The sequence below is a fragment of the Sphaerodactylus townsendi genome, linkage group LG04 (assembly GCF_021028975.2).
Source record: "Sphaerodactylus townsendi isolate TG3544 linkage group LG04, MPM_Stown_v2.3, whole genome shotgun sequence".
Taxonomy (NCBI): Eukaryota; Metazoa; Chordata; class Lepidosauria; order Squamata; family Sphaerodactylidae; genus Sphaerodactylus; species Sphaerodactylus townsendi.
In genome coordinates, this window is record NC_059428.1 from 68,894,015 (window position 1) to 68,913,704 (window position 19,690).

Here is a 19,690-nt window from a genome sequence, read left to right on the forward strand (position 1 = left end):
TTTATTCAATAGAAGCCAGAAGGACGAGAGTGAGTTGTCCCATATATCTCACCTTAAATCCACTTGGCCATGAATGCTGCAGTCCCTTTTGAGTCACGTGAACATATCAGTGGGAAAGTGCTGTTGTTCTTGCACTTCCTTTTATGATCTAAAAACTTGTTCCTCTTGTTCTATGGTTTTTCCAGCTTGGTTGTTTATTGAACAAATACTGCCTGTATTTAGTTGCTTTTGCCAATGCTATCAAATAATACACTTTTAAACAGAGAACATTATTCCAGTTCTCTCCTTTTACCACTTATCCAAAACTTATTTCTGTAATGTTTAAGGCCCAACTAGATGTATCAATATGAAATTCATAACTGGATCTCTCTTAAAAATATTAAAATTGCAGTGTGGTTATTGTGATATTCAGATCAGTGCTGTTGTACAGGATAGGTAGATGGGTGTTCTTTTCTCCTACTCTAATTATGCAATTTCACATGCTTCTCCCCCCCCCACCACCACCATGGGGGGCAGTTGAAACATTCAGGCACCATATCAGCACTTGTTACATTCTCCTATGGGAATTGCTGCAGAGTAAGAAGGCTGAGATTCCAAATATGATACTGTGGAGAAAGAAAGAGATGAACTTTTCCTTGCCTAATACCTTAATCCTCTCTTCCTGAAGCTGTTCTTTAAAGCTTTTAGATAAATAGGAGATCTGTGAATATTACTTGTCACCTTATGTTTGACCCTTTCATAATGGCAACTAACCAACTAGCAATTTTAAATTAAATTTTGAACAAAGGTCATCAGTATTCTAGGTTATTTTCCTCTTTGGGAAGTGGTCTTTAGGGGCGCTTCTGGTGTGTTGCTTCTGTCACACTGTCTGACACTTAAGTAGTGGATGTCTTCAGATTTCACATTTTTACTGACTATTAAGTACACAATATTTAAATTCCGTTTCAAGCAGTGTCTTCCTTGTAAGTACCCACTAGATTTCTTGTTAAAATAATAGTTATCAGCATTAATAAACTGCTACGTGTTCATAACACTTCACATATTTTGTCTTGCCATCCTTACCACAATCTTCACTGGAAGCTCAGTATTATTATTGTCCCCATATTGCATAGGAATTGAGGCTGAGGAGAAGGTGTGACTTACTAAGGTCACCTTGTAAGTTTGTTATAGAGATGGGATTCAAAGTGGTGATGTCCTGATTCTAGCTCAACTGCAATGTACCCAGACCTCCAGATATTTAGGTTACAGTCCATGGAATACTTATTTGAGGTAGCCTGTCAGTCTTTATATTTACAAGAGTACAGGACTGCGAGATCCAGAAACACAGGAATCTTAGAAGTGGTTTCCTGAAATTCACCAAAGAAATGTTCTATCAGTTTATAATAATAAAACCAGTGTCATGCAGAGCTTGTGGTGTTGGATTAGGATCTGGGAGACCCAAGGTTATACTCCCCACTCTGCCATGGAAGTTTGCTGGGTCGGGCCAGTCACATACTTTCAACCTAACCTACCTTTCAGGGTTGTTAAGAGGATAAAAGAGGAGACAAGAATGAAGTAAGTCACATGGAGTCCTCACTGGGAAGAAAGGCAGGGTACAAACAAATTAAATAAATAGATAAAACCAGAGTTTCCAGCAAGAAAGTCTATTCTGGGGTGAGGGTGACTGAGAGCACATTCTAAATACTCACAAGAGGAAAAGAGTTTGGGGGTCTGGAAAACATTAATGCACATGTGTCAAACTCGCAGCCCGCAAGATCCCTATAATTATATCTGGCCCTCGTTAACACACACTTAACATCCCATTGTCTGGCGCTGCAGCCAAGGGAGCCTCTTGTACCCACCCAAACCAACAGTGCGAGCCTGAAGCTTGCAGCCTGCAGGGAGGGACGAAGGAGGAGGCAACTCAACTGGTAAGCACTAAGCAGGCAGGCCAGGCATGGGGGGGGGGGGGAGTGGACGGGCTGGCTTCTCCACCCCGGGGCTGCTCTGGCTCCATTTTGGGCTTGGCTGCTCCTCCCCCGGGTCCCAGCTGCTGCCCTTTGGGGCTTCTCTGGCAGCAAACCTGCTCTGGGGACTGCAGAGAGAATCACACGGGACACTCAGTGTATTTTTTAGCAGGGGTTTCTTGGCACTCAAGAGCAGCTCCAACTGAGCCTCCGGTGCTGCACCTTGAGCATCAGCTGCCTCCAGTTTCCCTTTTGTTCTGCAGTTTTTTGTTTTTAACCCCGCATTTGCAAAAGGCCAGCCTGGCTGAGAGATTCCCGCCCAGAGAACCATATTTGCATTCAAACTTTGCAATCACACACACCCAGCCCTGTAATCCATGTAAAAAAGGGGGCCGTGAGCTACAGCACTTCGAGCCAAAAGAAGGGCGAGCCCTCCTCTTTCTCTCCACCCAAATTTGCAAACTCCCTGCCTCCAAGTCCAGTGACATTTCTTTGCGGGCAGAAGTTGGTGTGTGTTTTTTTGCCTGGTGTTTTGCATGAGTTTTTTGCAAGAGCTGCCCCATCTCTGGGTCATGCGTTGGGTAAGGCAGCCGAGTGGAAGGGGCGGATGGGAGGTCCAGGTTCAGCTTTGCGCCAGGGGAGTCCTGCTCTGACTTCTGTGCATACCTGCAGGGTAGGCTGCCGTGTGGGATGAACAGAAGCTGCTGCTCTCTGTAGGGCAGAGGGGGTTTGCATGCCCAGTGCTGCTGGCAGCACCAGTCAGGCTGCTGCTGCCGTCCCCTCTCTGCCCAACGGAGCAGGCGGCTGCCTTCTTTGTGGGGCAGAGAGGGTTTGCAAGCCCAGTATTGCCGGTTCACGCGGCATGAGAGCGGCATCACCAGACAGGCTGCCGCTGCTGTCCCCTCTCTGCCCAACGGAGCAGGCGGCTCATCTGCCTTCTCTGTGGGGCAGAGGGGGTTTGCATGCCTGGCAATGGAGCAGGTAGCTGTCTTCTCTGTTGGGCAAAGGGGGTTTGCATGCCCGGTGTTCCCAGCTCGCATGGCGCAAGAGCAGCAGCACCAGGCAGGCAAATCCCCTCTCTGCCCAATGGAGCAGGCAGCTGCCTTCTCCGTGGGGCAGAGAGGGTTTGCAAGCCTGGTGTTGCCAGCTTGCGCAGCACAAGAGTGGCAGCACCAGGCAGGCCGCCGCCGCCGCCCCCTCTGCCCAACAGAGCAGGCGGCTGCCTTCTCAGTGGGGCAGAGGGGGTTTTCATGCCTGGCAATAAATGTTTATCCTGTTCAGCCCCCAACCTAAATTGTGCTTTGAGTTTTGGCGCCCTGTGCAATTGCGTTTGACACCCCTGCATTAATGGATTAGAATGCCTGATGCACCCTTCTTTCCTGTCCCCACCTTGTGCTCTGCTGAGGCACAGCAAGCCCCAGAGCAGTTGGAAGTCAAATGGGGCAGAAGGTAAGAGGACAGGCTCTTCCCCCCGCCCCTCCCCTTGTTGCTTTAAAACTGGGAGTGGTGTTATGCTTGGCTAAAAGCCACAAGTAGACCTGGCCCTGATCTGACAGGCTTGGCTTTCCCTGTTATGTGCTAACAAGTCACTTATGACTTATGACTCAGTGACCTCCCAAATATCCTCTTGTTAATGGCAAACTAAGGCCCCTGGCTTCCTTTACTGGGTCAATCCATCGTATGGTGGGTCTTCCTCTTTCTCCACTGTCTTCAGCCTTTCTTAGCATTATTGTCTTTTCCAGTGACTAAAGTACAATAACTTCAGTTTGGTCACTCTAGCTTCTAGCAGCATAATTACCAGATAAAACTGTATTTGAGCTGTATTTTATCGGGCTGTTTAGGAACGTGAGGTGTATTTGGTGTTTCCCATGTCAAAATTATGAGCACTGCATTGTAAAAAATGTCCAGTTAAAAGTTAAGCTGCAAAACATTCGCCTTTGGTTTGGTTTTCATGTGTGCAGAGGGGCTGAAAGAATATTTTATAGATAGATAAAATAATGTAAAAGTTCAGTTACGCATTAACAGTTCAGAAAGGTCAATCCAAATTTATACTATCATTTATACTATCGCTTAAAAGAGTTGTTGATTATATACGTTAATTATACGCAAATACATAAAGAAAAAAATAAGTATATAGTTTATGAGGGGTGTCATTTTGTACTTTTGCTTCACTTCAAAAAAATGTAGGTCCAGCCCTGTCTAGCAACCACTTCAGGGACAGAAAATGGGCTGACTGGGTGCAGCTTGTCTGCCCCGTCAATATAATTGCAGGAAAGAAAGGCAGGATTTGGCATCTAGAAACGTTCTGTAAACATAAACCTCAATCCAGTGATCAATTGGGAGAAAAGAAGTCTTTTGTTCCTATCCCTTCCTCTTGTGTTCTTAGAGACCAAAAGAATTATGCACAGACTTGCAGAGAAGTATGGATCTATCTTAGGATGTCTGTGCATCACAACCCTGGACTTCCTGGGTGATCTCCCAGACAAATATTAATCAGGGCTGACCCTGCCTAGCTTCAAAGGTCTGATGTGATTGGACAAGCCTGAGCAACCCATAGAAAGCATTCATGGCTCCTCATACAGAGCAGCAAGACTCCCTAAACCTTATGGGAGAGGAGATTCTATGATCTAGTATACAGTTGAACCGAAGGGGAGCTTGTTATATGAAGAGACTAAACTTTTATATGCAGTTATCAGTTAACATACCGTATAATTTCTGTCACAAACACTTTACTCCAACTCCAACAAAATTAGTTATGAAAAAACAGCAATAAAAGAACTATAAATACATAGAATGTAGATGCTCTCCCTTATAATAGCAAGTATGAGGAAACGTAAATGGAATAGTCTAAACAAGACCAGAAGATTTCACTCTTGGAGGTAAGGGCTGATGGGAAGGTCTATGTGGACATAAGAGTGGGAGAACAGGTTGTTAGGTTGGGATTAAAAGGAAGGAAAATTCCAATAAAGGCAGGAATGAAGGAGGTTGAAGTTAGTTCCCCATGCCTTATTCACACTTCCTTATTCCTTATTAATGAATCCAATGACACACACTGAGGACAGTTTAAATGCTCTACTCTCGAATTTGGGGGTGTATGATATATGGTGGTCAAACCCTTATGTTGGGTTGCAGAGGGCATAGAGGTGTTCCAGTTCCTTATTCAAATCTTAGCAATACAGGCATCTTGGTGACAACCCAGGAAGAAGCTCATGGTGCCAGAAAGTGTTTGGCAAAACTGTATGGCTCCTTGTGGGGGACAGTCTCCAGAGTGCAGGCATGTGTGATTAGGAGTGATCCAAATATTTTTGGGGGTGCAGCTGGGTCTGTATGTGATTTGTCCTGAGGGTACCCCACTTTAGAGCAGTTGGCACAAGAATTGGGCTTTGAACCACAAACCAGCATATATTCTCTTATAGAGTCCTGTGAATGTGACGGTATATGATGTATGGTGGTCCAAACTTTATTTTGGGGTGCAGAAAGTCTTACCATTGCATGTTTCCCTATGTACAGGTGTAGTAAGAGTCTCATCATCGTTTGAGTTGTTAATATATTACCTTTTTACCATCTTGGACTTTAACAAGTGAGGTCCTTCGTAAAGTTGAGGAGGTGTCGTCAGGAGGTTGCTGCAAGATTCTAGGTCACAAAAACTCCGTTACGTGCATGTAACAACTATAATGTGCAACTCTGAGGGCACACATATTCGACTGTTTGGGTGGCTGACCAACACTCCTGCCCGTTCATTGGTAAGTTAAGGGATAGGGGCTGACTTATCAATTTGGGCAATTACGCATAGGCCCATATCCTCAAAGAAGGGCAATGGCCCACAAGGCATGTAATACAAAATGGAGCAGCAAAATAGTTCTGCATGAGGTTCTAAAATAGAGATACCATGCCTGCATCAGCAAATGCACGGATTTGATAGGGATTGTCGAGTTTCAGGGGGTTGGGGAATGCTCTGGGAATTTTCCCTACCTAAACGTCATAGAAATGGGGGAAATTCCTAAAGTGTCATGGATGCTGAGATGTTATTTCTAAAATGTGACACCACATCCATACAATCTTCTACTGAAATTCCTAGAGTATAACTGTTGATTCTACTCCCCTCACCCCCCCCCCCGCTGCTCAATAAATTTTCAAGAGCAGGGAATGAAGGGAAGGAGTTGAGTGCTTCCAACTTTCAGGGAGAAAATAGCTGATTCTAAAATACTTTTCTATAAGTTGAAGGTGAGTCTGTGGGCACTGCAAATGTAACAAGCAGCAGAAAAAATGCGGGGGGTAGCGTAGTGTGTGTTTATACATAATTATATAAAGTATCAAGAGGCTCAAAGTAAAATTGCTGTGGACATCTATGAGAAAAAAATCTACTTCCATTAGAAACTGAATGGTATGACCTGGCACACTTAACAATAGAAACAATTGGTTGATCTACTTTGATGTATTACATTTTTAAGAAGCATTGAATAGAATTTTCCCCATTATATTTCTTTTCTTTTCTTTTTTCCAGAGGCATGGCATTTTCTTTGCAATGGTATTTGCTATAGCATGTTTCGCCATGTTGAATTCTGTTGGAATCTGCCCAGCCTGTCAAAGCGATGAGTCTATGATTCACAGAAACACTGGAGATTTTGTGAGTCTACCTGATACAAATTGTGGTAGGAATCCACCATTCCTAGTAATACTGGTAACATCTGAACTTAGCCAAACTACAGCCCGAGTAGCTATCCGTGAAACATGGGGCAAAGAAAGAATAATAGCTGGTAAACGCATTGTGACATATTTTCTCCTAGGAAATAATTCACATCCCCAAGACCAGTTTGCTGTTACTACGGAAAGTCTACTATATAAAGACATCATCCAAAAGGATTTTCTGGACACATATTACAATTTAACTTTAAAGACTTTGATGGGACTTGAATGGATTCATAAATTCTGTCCACAGTCTAGCTTTGTCATGAAAACTGATTCTGATATGTTTGTTAATACCTATTATTTGACAAAACTTCTTTTAAAAAGAAACAGAACAACTAGATTCTTCACAGGTGTTTTAAAAAAACACGACTACCCAATAAGACGTCCAAACAGTAAATGGTATGTTAATAAACAGGAATATCCAGAAAGCAAGTATCCACCATTTTGTTCAGGAACTGGCTATGTATTCTCCACTGATCTTGCTAGTCAGGTATATATAATTTCCAAAACGGTCCCATTTATTAAACTGGAGGATGTATTTGTTGGTCTGTGCATCGCTAAACTCAATATTAAACCACAAATGCTTCATTCAGAGCCAACATTTTTTGCAATACGAGTTAAATTTTCTCCTTGTCGCTACAAGAGACTCGTCACAAGCCATCTTATCTCTGCTAGTGAAATGATAGCATACTGGAATGAAATGGAGCAGTCCTTAACTGAAGAATGCCCAAGTAGTTAGCATCCCTCAGTTTACAAGTAAAAGTTCAAGATCTAAAAATATTGGACAAAAGGTTAGGTAAACAAATAGCAAAGTTTTTGGACATTGGAGTACGAGTACTGATTGAAATGCAGTTCTACTTCAAGTTGAATATTTTTCCATTTTTTAAAAAAGGTCTTTATATAGACCAGAGTTTTTCTGGCTTCTTTAAAAAAATTTTTTAGTAAAACCTTGATCCCAAACATGTTAATTTGGCAATAGGTCCAATTTAGTTTAAATGAAATTATTTTACAAAACTGGTCAAGTTTGCACATACTGCTTGTCACATAATAAAATTATTCTTGGGCTTCACTGATTTCATATGACAGCCAAGGAATTCCATAACCAAATGCTCCCTCATAAAATGTGGTTCTACTTCAAATTGCATATTTTTCTGTTTTAAAATATCCACTCTCGCAGCATGTGAAAGACGATATGCCCAAAAGACATGCCTCCTTAACATGCAGGGTTTGTTTTTTTTAACATTCAGAATTTGGGAGTGTGAGGAAGCATTTGAAAATGCAATTTTTCAACTGCCATTAGAAGTTTGACGATCCAGGAACACTTGTGTGTAGATAATGCTTTAGTGTGCTTAGGACTGGGATGCTAAAGATTTTATTACAAAGATCCTATAGGAGCAAACCAGCATTTTTCCTCAAAGCAATGATAATTATGTCCTCAAACTAAAGAGTCTTCTGTCACCTTAAAAACTAATGTATTTACTGTAGCATTCACTTTTGGGAACTAGAACACACTTAAATCGAAAGTGGTCTTGGTTCATATGTTCAAGTACTGAGATCTGTCTTTTAATGTCATTGACTGCAATTTTTATGTCTGTGCCATGGTGAAGTGGACTCTAGTCCAATAAATGTGTTAGTCTTTAAAGTGCCATAACAGGCTATTGGAAATATGTCTCTGGAACTCTGATAGGGACAGTGGCGATGCAATTTACTTTCATGTTTCCAATTTTCTAGCTGGTAGTGTTTGCTTTATATTTAATTGTCAGCCATTATCACAGAAATAATGAGTAAACCTTTGGCTTATGTGTAAGAAATGTGCAGCTTTTACATGTGTTTTTTACTTGTTTGTTTACCCTGTCTTAAAGGTAACATCAAATAATTTCTGTTATCTGTAGAATCTCTCCATCTTCAGGGTCCAGAATGACAAAGGTGTCCAATACTATTAGACTTCCTGTTCTTACAGTAAAAGGGCATGAATTGAAACAGCCACCTGCCCCTTCTGTTATTCATGGAAGGATGAGACATGTATACTGTTATGATAATCCCTGATCCCTCCCACACGTTAGCTATGAGAAAAATTATTTTGTGTGGATCATGGCAGGCTGAAATGCTATTCCACTATCCAGCACATCGCAAGAGTTCCAAAAAGAGGTTCAGCACCCTTCTGATTATCTAAGGCCGTTTCCACATGATCAAAATATACCAGGGTGAGCGAGAAAAATATCCCAGTTCAGCCGTGAATTCCTCATGGTTCCCGGCACTAATGCAGGCCTACCTCAGTACTGCCCCATGATATTTCCCTAACCCCCAATATTAAAAAATCACCAGTTTGGCGCTTCTCTTTAAAGATCCCAGGGTGATCCCACTGGCATGCAAACACCATGGGAGCAAACCCAGTATATTTTTCCTGTTCCCTCATGGCTTTGGAGCTAGCGAGGCATGGCTTGTGCAGGGGAAAGCAGGTGGGGGAATTCCCTTTTGCCTTTGGAGTTGGCGAAGTATGGATCATGCAGGGGAAAGTGGGGGGTGGGGGAGAGTCGTTTCTTCTGTCTTTTGTCAACAGGGTAAATACAAAAGACTTAGACTATGCGGAACGAACTGGAGTATTACCTCCTGGTCCTGCCTTGGCTCCTGGGAAGAAGTGGAGGGCCATGCGGAGGCAGAAACTGGGATGAAATAGCCCCGGTAGGTACGATCCCAGGTCTCCCCCAGTGTAATTGTGCTGTGTGGAAACAGCCTAAGAAAACAATAAGAAACTATATGATGGCCCATTTCCATATCTGGTAAACAGCTAAACAAAATTGTGCATTCTATACAAATCTAGCTTCTCACATGACTCCAAAATTACTGAGTATAAACCCATCTTATCTGACTACTTAGTTTAACTGGCCAAGGCTATTGTGGAGGGAATATTTGCATGCAGCCTGCTACTTCTTGATGGGTTCAGATCAACCCATCGCTTCTGGTGAAGACCTAAAATATGAATTAGCAAAAAGTGACTTCCTGCCTTAAAGATAGCTACAGAAGACCAAGAAACATTGTCAGTTTCAAATGACTGGAAACTATATTCATTTTACTTGAAAAACTTAGCATTGGCAGTTGGGGGGGGGGGGGGGCTTGAGAGACTTTCTCTTGGGCATCTTCCCCCACAGTACCCTGCTCCTTGGAAGGAAGGAAGGAAGGAAGGAAGGAAGGAAGGAAGGAAGGAAGGAAGGAAGGAAGGAAGGAAGGAAGGAAGGAAGGAAGGAGAAGAATCTGGGAGTGGGGGAGTGTTCTCTATTCTCTCATTTAAGTCCGTGAGAGTTTCTTCTTGTCTATTTATGCTCCTCCAGCTACTGACTTATTGGACATCCAATTAGATTTTCATTGGAAAGGAAGACATGTGGTACACGGACTATTTTCTTTCTTACTTATTGATTTAGACATTTTATATGTTTAGAGTCCTGCAACAGACAAGTCACAAGAAGTTGCAGGGAAGAGAGAAGGGTTTTAATACACCTTTCTACTCTGTTTTGCCATTCAAAAACCACTCTCCTGCTCTGCTATTAGTGTTTTAAAGGAGAAAAAAACTTTGCCTGGAAGCAGTTATGGGCTGGATGAGGACCAACAAACTGAAGCTTAATCCAGATAAGGCAGAAGTTCTCTGTGCTCCAGGGACCTGCATCCACGAGATCACAGATGGGGTTATATTGCCCCAGGACTGGGTGTGAGATCTGGGGGTGCTCCTGGATTCATCACTGTCCTGTGAGGTTCAGGTGACAGTGATGGCTGTGAGGGTCTTCCAGCAGCTTCATCTGGTTTGTCAGCTCCATCCATTTTTGAACAAAGGGATCCTGGCCATAGTGTTACATGCTCTAGTAACATCTCAATTGGACAACTGTAAGGCACTCTACATGGAACTACCCTTGAAGGTAGTCAGGAAGCTGGAGTTGTTTCAGCAGCAGCTAGGCTGTTAGCTGGTACAGCTGTCCAGACGCACATCACATTGGTTCTTAAGGAACTGCACTGGCTCCCAATTTGCCCCAGGCCCAATTCAGGGTGCTGACATTGACATATAAAGCCCTGCCTACCTGAAGGAGTGCCTGTGCTCATATGTACCTGCCCCAGCATTGAGGTCACAGGGGCAGGTGCTCCTGGGGGTATGTCCCCCAGGGGGGCATACATGAGGGCTTTATCCCTGATTGCCCCCAGGCTTTGGAATAGTCTCCTGTTAGAGATTCACTGTGCACCTCCCCTTTATGGGCTTAAGCTCATGGCAAAGACTTTTCTCTTCACCTTTTCTCTTCATTTTGCTAGCCTCCCTGGAAACCCCTTCTACAGCTGCTGGTTGAGAAGGAGAAAGTCTGGGGGAGTGGGGGTTGGGGTTAATTTTATGTTGTTTTTATTGTTTTGTTTTAATTGTCATTGTTTATTTATGATGTGTTATTGTGATCTTTTATTGTTTTAACCTGCATAAGCTGCCTGGAGACTTTGGTATATAAATATTTTTCAGTCAATCAATCAATCAATCAATCAATCAATCAATCAATCAATCAATCAATCAATCAATCAATCAAGATATGTATTTTCTAATTCAAATGCTGAAACAGTAAAATGTTTTGTTTTGAACAGTAAAATGAAATAGAGGTTGTTTTGAACAGTAAAATGAAATCGAGTTTAAATCCCTTCAGTCTTTCCAGCACACCACCAAGCAAAGTGAGGTTACATATTATAAGTGGAACAAGATGCTTGATTTTCATCCTGCCTGTTTATCCTTAAGAGCATGGAAGATTACTAAGCCACTGAAAACATTTGGACAGTTTCACCTTTGTCATCAAAACACTGTGCAAGCATTCTTAAGGCCAAACTACAAATTACTTTTTTAAAAAATCCTTTTTAAATTCACATCTCATTAATCAACAGTATCAAAAGATGCTAACTCATAGACAAGCAACACCTTATAACTGCTTTTATCAATGTGGTATAATTAATAGCATGCTCATATCATATCATCATTTTATAATCTAATAGTCAAGTCAGCCAAACCTTTGGATACTTAAATCTGGTAACTGGAGCTGTGAACAGGCAAGACGAATGTTTCTATAATCCTGAAAAAGGCCCCAGGCTTGTAGGGAAATCTGAAATATAAACAAAGGAAAAAACATACATACATTGGAAGGAATTTAAAAATCCAAAACTGATAAAAAGAGCACCTATAGATTTAAGCAACGGATTCCCTCAATGACTGTTACTAGGCAACCACAGATTCCAGGCTTCATTTTCTGTCTGTAAAAAGCTGGGGGAGGGGGCATAGCCCTTTCCAGGCCTACTTTGGCCCTTGAAGGAGGGCACCTTGAGGCCAGGCCTGACTATGGTTGCCAGCTCCTAGTAGGGGAATTTCTGGAGATTTTGTGGTTGAGTCTGAGGAGGGCATGGTTTGTGGGAGGGTAGATTGAGTCCACTCCAAAAGTAGCCATTTTTTCCAAGGGAAGATCTCTCTCATCTGGAATTCAGTTGAAATTCCAGGGAATTTCCAGGTCCCATATGGAGGTTGGCAATTCTAGGGCTGGCAGCAACATATGGTGACTTGATACCAACCAACTTGCATGACGCAACTAGGCCTGCTACTGTTCAACAGCAGCCACCCTAAGAAAGCCAGTGTAGTGTACCAGTTAGAACATCAGACCAGCACCTGCCAGACCCAGACTCAAATTCCTATCTTGCTGTGGAAGCTCACTCATTGATGTTGGATCACTTTCCCACTTTCAGCTTAACCTACCTCACAGGGTTGTTGTGCTGATTAAAAGGAGAGGAGACTAATGTAAGCTGCTTTTGTCCGCATTGTGGAGAGAGACTAGCTTTCCAAGACACAGTCTGTAGAGTGGGGAGGAGACAAAAACTTATGACAGAGGGGCAGATAAAGGTAGATTGGTTGTTGGGTGGAAAGGAGATACATTTGCCTACTCCAGACTGTGAAAGTCCTTATGATCTGGAGGGGTGGAACCTAGAGACAGTGGAGTTTAAGGAGGAGAGGGACCTCAGAAGGGTATCAATCATGCCATAGACTCAGTGGAGTAGTGCCAATGGGGAAGAGGACGCGTGATGTCCCACGCACACGCCAGTGGGGGGGGGCATGGCGGGGGCATTCTGGAGCATGACAGGGGTGCAGGGTGCGCGTGTGTCCTGGGCGCAGTTCCCCCTCGCTCCAACCCTGCATAGACTCCACTGTCCAAAGCTGCTAGTTCATGGTGACTAGGGATCCTTGGGAACAAGGATTGCCAACATCCACATGAGGCCTGGAAATCAGAAGAAATTACAACTGCCCTCCAGATGACAGCGATCACGTTCGCTGGATGAAATGGATGCCTTGCAGGGTGGGGTCTATGGCATTATACCCTGCTGAAGTTTCTTCCCTTCCCAAACCATACCCTCACAAAGTAGATTCATCCCCAAATCTCGAGAAATTTCCCAGTCTGGAGCTGGCAACCCTATGGGAACTGATTTCTGTAGTTGGGAAATTCATTGGAAGAGTTAACTGCAGCCACTGCTGCTGTGGGTGAGGGAGGAAACCGGTGGGTGACTGGAAAAGTGCTGCCACCACTGCTGCTATGGGAGGGAGAGAGGAAGCAAGCGAGAGGCTGGGAAATTGGGGGGCAGAGAGAGAGATGAAGTGACAGGCATGGAGAGAAGGTAAGAAAATGGATGGCAGGTGGGAAAAAGAGAGTGAAACTGAGAGAAGTGGGAGAGTAGAGGAAGCAAAGATGGTGGGAATAGTACCGCTGCTTCTGCTAGTTCATTGTAGGTCCCCACTAGTCAATATCTAATTCTCAACATTGACTGATCTGCAAATACTTAAACACAGAGACTGGGGCCATAGACAGATCTTTCTACAAACTGGAGAAAAGCCCCAGGTTTGCAGGAAAAAAAATCCAAAATACACACACAATTGAAGGGAACCCTTCAAAATAATGGAAGTAACACCTGTAACTTTAAGAAATGTATGCCCTCAGCCTCAGTCTGCTAGGCAACCACAAAAACCTTGCCAGCATTGAAACCTTGTTTTCTGTCAGTAAAAGCAGGAGGAGTGCTCTTTATGGGGCTGTTTTGGCCTTTGAGGGAAGACTCATTGGCACTACTGGAGATTTATGAGCAGATTTCTTCCAGGCGTCTATATAAAGTAAATAAATGATAAATATCTCTAGAGATGGAGACAGATAAAAAGTAGGTTTGTTGAGGGGTGGGAAAGAAGGTAGGAACAGGGAAGGTTGTAGATATGGGGGCTGCCAGAAGAACAAAAAGAAAAAAATATTGTGGGGAGGGGGATACTGAACAAAAATGAGGTTTTCCCCACAAATCCTTGCAAGTTTGCCACAGTGCAACTGGGCTAGACCAGCCAGCATTTCTCAACTGAGTTCAGACTAGCATGATGTCTGGCCCCATGCAACTTGGTCAGAGTTTCCCAGAGAAGGACCCTCAGGGAAAAGAGAAAAGAGAAAGCTAATGATGGAGACAAATAAATGTAGGTTTTCTGTTGGGTGGGTTGGAAAGAAGGAAGCAGGAAAAGTGGAGAGGCTGTGTGGGAGCTTTCAGGAAATGGAAAGTGGGAGAGGAAAATGAGATACTCCCTGCATATTCTGCTAACCCACAATACTACTGCTTGTCAATATATCTAAGCTGAATGTGGCCCCTTCTGCAGATGTTTAAATCTGCAAATTGGAGCCAAGTGGAGAGAAGATATAAACTTGGTGGAACCCCCAGGTTTCAGAAAAATATAAAAACCTACCCCAAAGGCAGGACAGTTACTCCCTCACGTGGGAACCTTTCTGCACCTGAGCAGAACTGCCTCCAGCCCCAACATTGGTGCATTTGTTCAACAGCCTCTGAGGCGGTGAGGGAATAATGCTATAGTCAGGGGAATCTGCAGTAGCACTGAGCAGGGAGGAGAAAGTACTGCTGACACCAGGCTGCTCACTGCTGCCTCTCCTCACCAGCCTCTGAGACTGTAAGGGAGGAAGGTGCATGCAGGGGAGGAGAGTGAAATTGGTTCACAAGCATTCTCCTATTGCCATGTGTGAAGAAGGTCATAGCCAGCTATGGTGGGGTGTGTGTGTGTGTGTGTGTGTGTGTGTGTGTGTGTTTCTATACCAAGTGTGTGTATCACAACCTGTACTGAATAACTATATTTGAGTCCAGTAGCACCTTAGAGACCAGCAAGATTCTCAGGCTATAAGCTCTCAAGATTCAAAGCTCTAATGTGGTGGGCTCAAATCTAGCTGTTTTACTGCATAACTTCTGAAACAACCTTTATTAAAAAACCTTTCTCTCCAGGCCATATTTGTAGTTTATATGTATGTGATGGAGATAGGACAGATTACCATGCAATTAAAATCTTGTCCAATAGTCAGTAGATTATTCAGGTCCTGAAGGTAATTGTGGGGCAAAGTCCTCCCAGCCTGTAAGCTTAAACTGCTGGGAAGGCATTAAACTAACTGCTCTTGTCTCACCCAGTCTTGCCCCATCCTTTTTAACTTGTCAGAATCCTTCTTAAACAGTGGTGCCTAGAACTCAGTACAGAGCTTTGCATAATAGGTGTGGTATAATCAGGGTTACTCCCCTTCTCTGATTTATGGCCTGCCTATTCATTATACTGACAGTTGTTTAGAAGAGGATTTGGTGAGACAGCCTCTCAAGTTCTTTAAATTTGTTTTCATTGGAAGAATCTTGCATTACATTACTTTAGACTGCTGCTGCATGATATTCTTTAGGTTGCAAGAAAAGACAATATGAAGAGTAGCCATCTGTTAGATTTCCTCATTTGTTTTCCTATGGGCAAGATCCCTATTCAAGTTTAAATCCAACTTTTCTGGGGTAAAAATGAAACATTTATTTGGAATTTACCCCTTTCACCTTTGCTTTTGAGTATATACATTGGACACTGGATTCAATCTATTGTGGGTCCTGGCAGATTTCCTCTCATCCTACCAACTGCAAGACAGCACAAGAGGTAAGGCAAACATACTTACTGTGATCACTGTATTCTGTTTGTCAGTGTAAAGTTTAAAGTACCTGGAAGCCATCTGTTGCTGCTGAAGGAAAAACTTGATCAGTTAGCGAATGCAACACTACAACTGAAATTGAATTTGTAAAATATATCAGGATAGACATTTTTTAGCCTTGCATAAATTCCAGACAAATCCCAACCTGATGCAAGGTTTAGGATATTCAGGATGAGCTATATTCAGGCTGTGACTTGGAAATTTCTTCCCAAGACAAAAATAACAGGGATGGTTAGCATAAAAGGTGCACTTTCCTATTTGGATCACTGGTTCACTCTAATCTTCACTTTTCAAACAATCCAGCTCCCAAACAGACTTTTCACAGGGGATACAACAATTGACATTTAAAGAAAGAAAGCAAGATTGGTAGTGGAACATGTGTTCAGTTTCATGTTTCTCCCTGACCACTACCAGCCATCTGATCAGAGAGTCTTGACTTGGAATCAGACCTGTGTCCAGTGTGCTTTCAGCTCTGTGCTTAACACTCCCTCCCCCCTCCCATATGACATGACTGGTGGTCACCGAGAGATAGAGGTAGGAAGCAGAAACTTTATCTACCATGAGCCTTTCCTGAGAGGACAAGAACAGAATCGAGGAGTAAGAGTCAGACAGGTGGACCCAGCAATTTCACTTTGAATGGATTACTTTCAGAATTTTAGATGCATTTAATGTACTTGACTAAGGTATTTTTTTCTGGAAAGTGGGAACAACACTGACAAGTGTGTTAAAAAAAACCTAGGATTTAAGAATTGTTTCCAGCTCGATACACGAGCATGTAAGAAACTGGGCATTTGAAAAGACACAGAATGCTGAGAATCCCTTTGATAGTATAAAATAATTGAAGTAATTATTTTTTAATGGGGATGATCGGGCCTTTGGGAAGGATACAATGAAATCAAATCTAACTGAGGTTGACTGTTAAACAGCTCGAATTTATGGGCTTGGAATTGTATAGGATCTAGCACCTTTAAACTGTAAAAGCAGAATAAGCATAGTTTTCTGCTATAACTAATACAGAATTATACATTGTTACGTTTTGCTTGGTATATTGTTTATTGAAAATGTTTCTTTTATGATATTTTGTCATATTTACTGTAATAGGATTGTAGAAACTGGAACTGATGTAAAAAGTTTACAAAATTACTGTACAGTGGTAACATTGAGCATTATTGGTGTAGAGTGGTATTATTTTTAACCACCTGAAGGCTGGCAAACCTAGTCATCAGATGGCCGTATGTTGGCTATCCTGCCATGTAGAGTGGCCCACCTGGCATTGACCCCAGGCCTTTTCCATCATAGCTCCAGCTGTGTGGAAGTGCAGGTCAATTCTAATCTGGAGAACTGGGTTTGATTCCCCACTCCTCCTCATGAGTGGCAGAGTCTTATTTGGTGAACCAGATTGGTTTCCCCACTCCTAAATCCTGCTGGGTGACTTTGGGCTACGCACAGTTCTGCAGAATTCCTTCAGCCCCACCTACCTCACAAGGTGACTGTTGTAGGGAGAGGAAGGGAAAGGAGTTTGTAAGCTGCCTTGAGTCTCCTTACAGGAGAGAAAGGGGGGAAATTAATCCAAGCTTCCTGCTGCTGCTGCTGCTTCTTTGTGTTATTTTCCAGTTTAAATGTATTATTTGAAGGCTCTAATTTCTTTACAATTATCTAGTCAGTAAGCACCATTTTGAGGCTGGTTATTAGTTTCTTCATCCAATGTTAAGCTCTTTTAGGAGTCCACCATTTAATGTAATCTATATTTGTTAGTCTTCTAATGATACTATGCATTATTTTTTCTTGTTTATCTAAATTTGAGATAGATGAGAATGTGTGGTTTTGCTAAAGAAAGTTTAGCTGAACTGGATTTTGAATATGATTCTAACAATTATGTTTGTGGAATTTATTTTGGATTCCAAAAACTAATCAAATCAGTGAAGCAAACAGGAACTGCCAGATTCTAGGGATTTTGATAATTCGATAACTCCACAGCAAACTAGAGAATTGCATTGCCCCAGAATCACGTCAAAATTTTTAGTGACTGGAAACATATTAGCATTTGTATCACAGAAATGAAAGTTTCATGGATGATTTTTATGCAGCTGTCTGTCTTTCTCTTTGTCTGTTGTCAAATCATGGATCTTGAGATAAACTATCAGGTGTCCCATACAGGGGGAACATACTAATTCACTTTTGTTGTAAACTTGAAAAGACCACTGCATGATATGACCTGGCATTTTGCCATCTGACAACAGAAACTGAAATAGATTGTTAAACTAATTTTAATTAGTCTTAGAATGACAACTTTCTATATATTTATTTTCCTCTTTTTCAGATGATCATCAAGAAAAAAGTCTCTGTTTTCACTATGGCATTTGCCATAGTTGGTTTAAGCATATTCTCAATGCTGAACTATACTGAAATCTTGTCATTCTGTCAAGAGGCCACGTCAATTTTCAAGAGAAAGGACAGTGATTTTTTCAAACTGCCCAATATAGATTGCAGAAGAACTCCACCATTCTTAGTAATACTTGTAACATCTCATCCTAGGCAAATTAAGTCTCGGACAGCTATCCGTGAAACATGGGGCAAAGAAAGAGTAATTGCTGAGAAACGCATTGTGACATTTTTTCTCCTGGGAAACACTTCACAGCCCTTTGACAGGCTTATTGTTACTACAGAAAGTTCGCTATACAGAGACATCATCCAAAAGGATTTTCTGGATACGTACTATAATTTAACGCTAAAGACATTAATGGGCTTTGAATGGATTCACAAATTTTGTCCACAGTCTAGCTTTGTCATGAAAACTGATTGTGATATGTTTGTTAATACCTATTACTTGGTAGAACTGCTTTCAAAAAGAAGCCAAACAACCAGATTCTTCACAGGTATTTTAAAAATGCATGATAGTCCAATAAGGGATCCAGGGAGTAAATGGTATGTGAGTAAAGAAGAATACCCAGAGAATAAATACCCTCCATTTTGTTCAGGAACTGGTTATGTCTTATCTACTGATGTTGCTAGTCATGTGTACATGGTTTCACAAAAGGTTCGTTTTTTAAAATTGGAAGATGTGTTTGTAGGTATGTGCCTGGCTGAACTCAAAATTGAACCTGAAGTACTTCATTCGGAGCCAACATTTTTTGCATCCAGGGTTGAATTTTCTCCTTGCCGCTACAGGAAACTTATCACAAGTCATTTTGTCACTGCTGCTGAAATGCTCATATACTGGACTGGACTAGAGAGGTCCATGGTAGAAGAATGCCCAGAGATTCAATGAATAGCTGTAATCAATATTGCATTGTTTATTCATTCACTGATTAAAATCACCAACAATCACCTCTCCATGACTGACACAGGTCATTTTGATAATATGTTAAAATAATATATTAACACTATAATGCATATTAAAGTAAAATATGACCAGATGGTTTCCATTTGTTTAATTTTTGTCCCTTTACAAAACTGCAATCCTAGAAATATTTATCAATAAACATTTGTCTCCATCATGTTTCTAAAAGAACTCAATAACTCAATCTGTTTTTATAATCTACTAGCAGGCCCAGCCATGTGTTGCTGTGGCTCAGTCTGGTGAAGTGGAAAAGAAAGAAAAAGAGAAGCGAACAGTTCGAACATGTGTCATTGCACAATGCTTGTAAGGTAGGGGAGGGGCAAGGGGCCCCTCACTCCCCTCCCTCTCTCCCATTCCCTTGCATGCCACCCCGCCCTGTCCCTCCCTAACGTTCCCCTTCCTCTGCTAAGGTGGGTGGGCCATGTCCAGGTGGCGGACCCTGACTCTTTCACTTCCTTCCCTTGCAGGTGAATTACCTAGCTTAAAACACGCTGGGAGGCATGAGCTACATTGTGTTCAAATTTCAGAGTGTTTGGTCCAGCAAACCCCCCGACCCTCCCTCACCTTCCCCTTCCTCCGCTAGGGTGGGTGGGCCATGTCCAGATGGTGGGCCCCATCTTTTTCACTCCAGATGGCAGCGGTTTTCAAGGAAGGCATGGTTGTTTCCCTTGTATCAGAGGGTG

General features: G+C 42.4%; 2 protein-coding genes across 5 annotated transcripts; both read left to right on the top strand.

Annotated features, from left to right (window-relative positions):
- The first annotated feature begins 1,830 nt into the window (after positions 1-1,830).
- LOC125431582 (beta-1,3-galactosyltransferase 5-like) lies at positions 1,831-8,511 on the top strand. Of its 3 annotated transcripts, none has more exons than XM_048494515.1 (3): positions 1,831-1,910; positions 5,457-5,689; positions 6,451-8,511. In XM_048494515.1, the coding sequence occupies exons 2-3, from the start codon at positions 5,621-5,623 to the stop codon at positions 7,372-7,374; spliced, it is 993 nt and encodes a 330-aa protein (XP_048350472.1). In that variant the 5' UTR covers positions 1,831-1,910; positions 5,457-5,620; the 3' UTR covers positions 7,375-8,511. The 3 variants fall into 3 exon arrangements, with proteins under 3 accessions (XP_048350472.1, XP_048350471.1, XP_048350473.1); XM_048494514.1 differs by lacking the exon at positions 1,831-1,910 and adding an exon at positions 2,435-2,527; XM_048494516.1 differs by lacking the exon at positions 1,831-1,910 and adding an exon at positions 2,438-2,527 and having other exon boundaries at positions 5,528-5,689.
- Positions 8,512-15,285: 6,774 nt separating this feature from the next.
- Positions 15,286-19,081, top strand: LOC125431583 (beta-1,3-galactosyltransferase 5-like). Of its 2 annotated transcripts, none has more exons than XM_048494518.1 (2): positions 15,286-15,615; positions 17,988-19,081. In XM_048494518.1, the coding sequence occupies exon 2, from the start codon at positions 17,988-17,990 to the stop codon at positions 18,933-18,935; it is 948 nt and encodes a 315-aa protein (XP_048350475.1). In that variant the 5' UTR covers positions 15,286-15,615; the 3' UTR covers positions 18,936-19,081. The 2 variants fall into 2 exon arrangements, with proteins under 2 accessions (XP_048350475.1, XP_048350474.1); XM_048494517.1 differs by lacking the exon at positions 15,286-15,615 and adding an exon at positions 16,239-16,350.
- Positions 19,082-19,690: the final 609 nt, after the last annotated feature.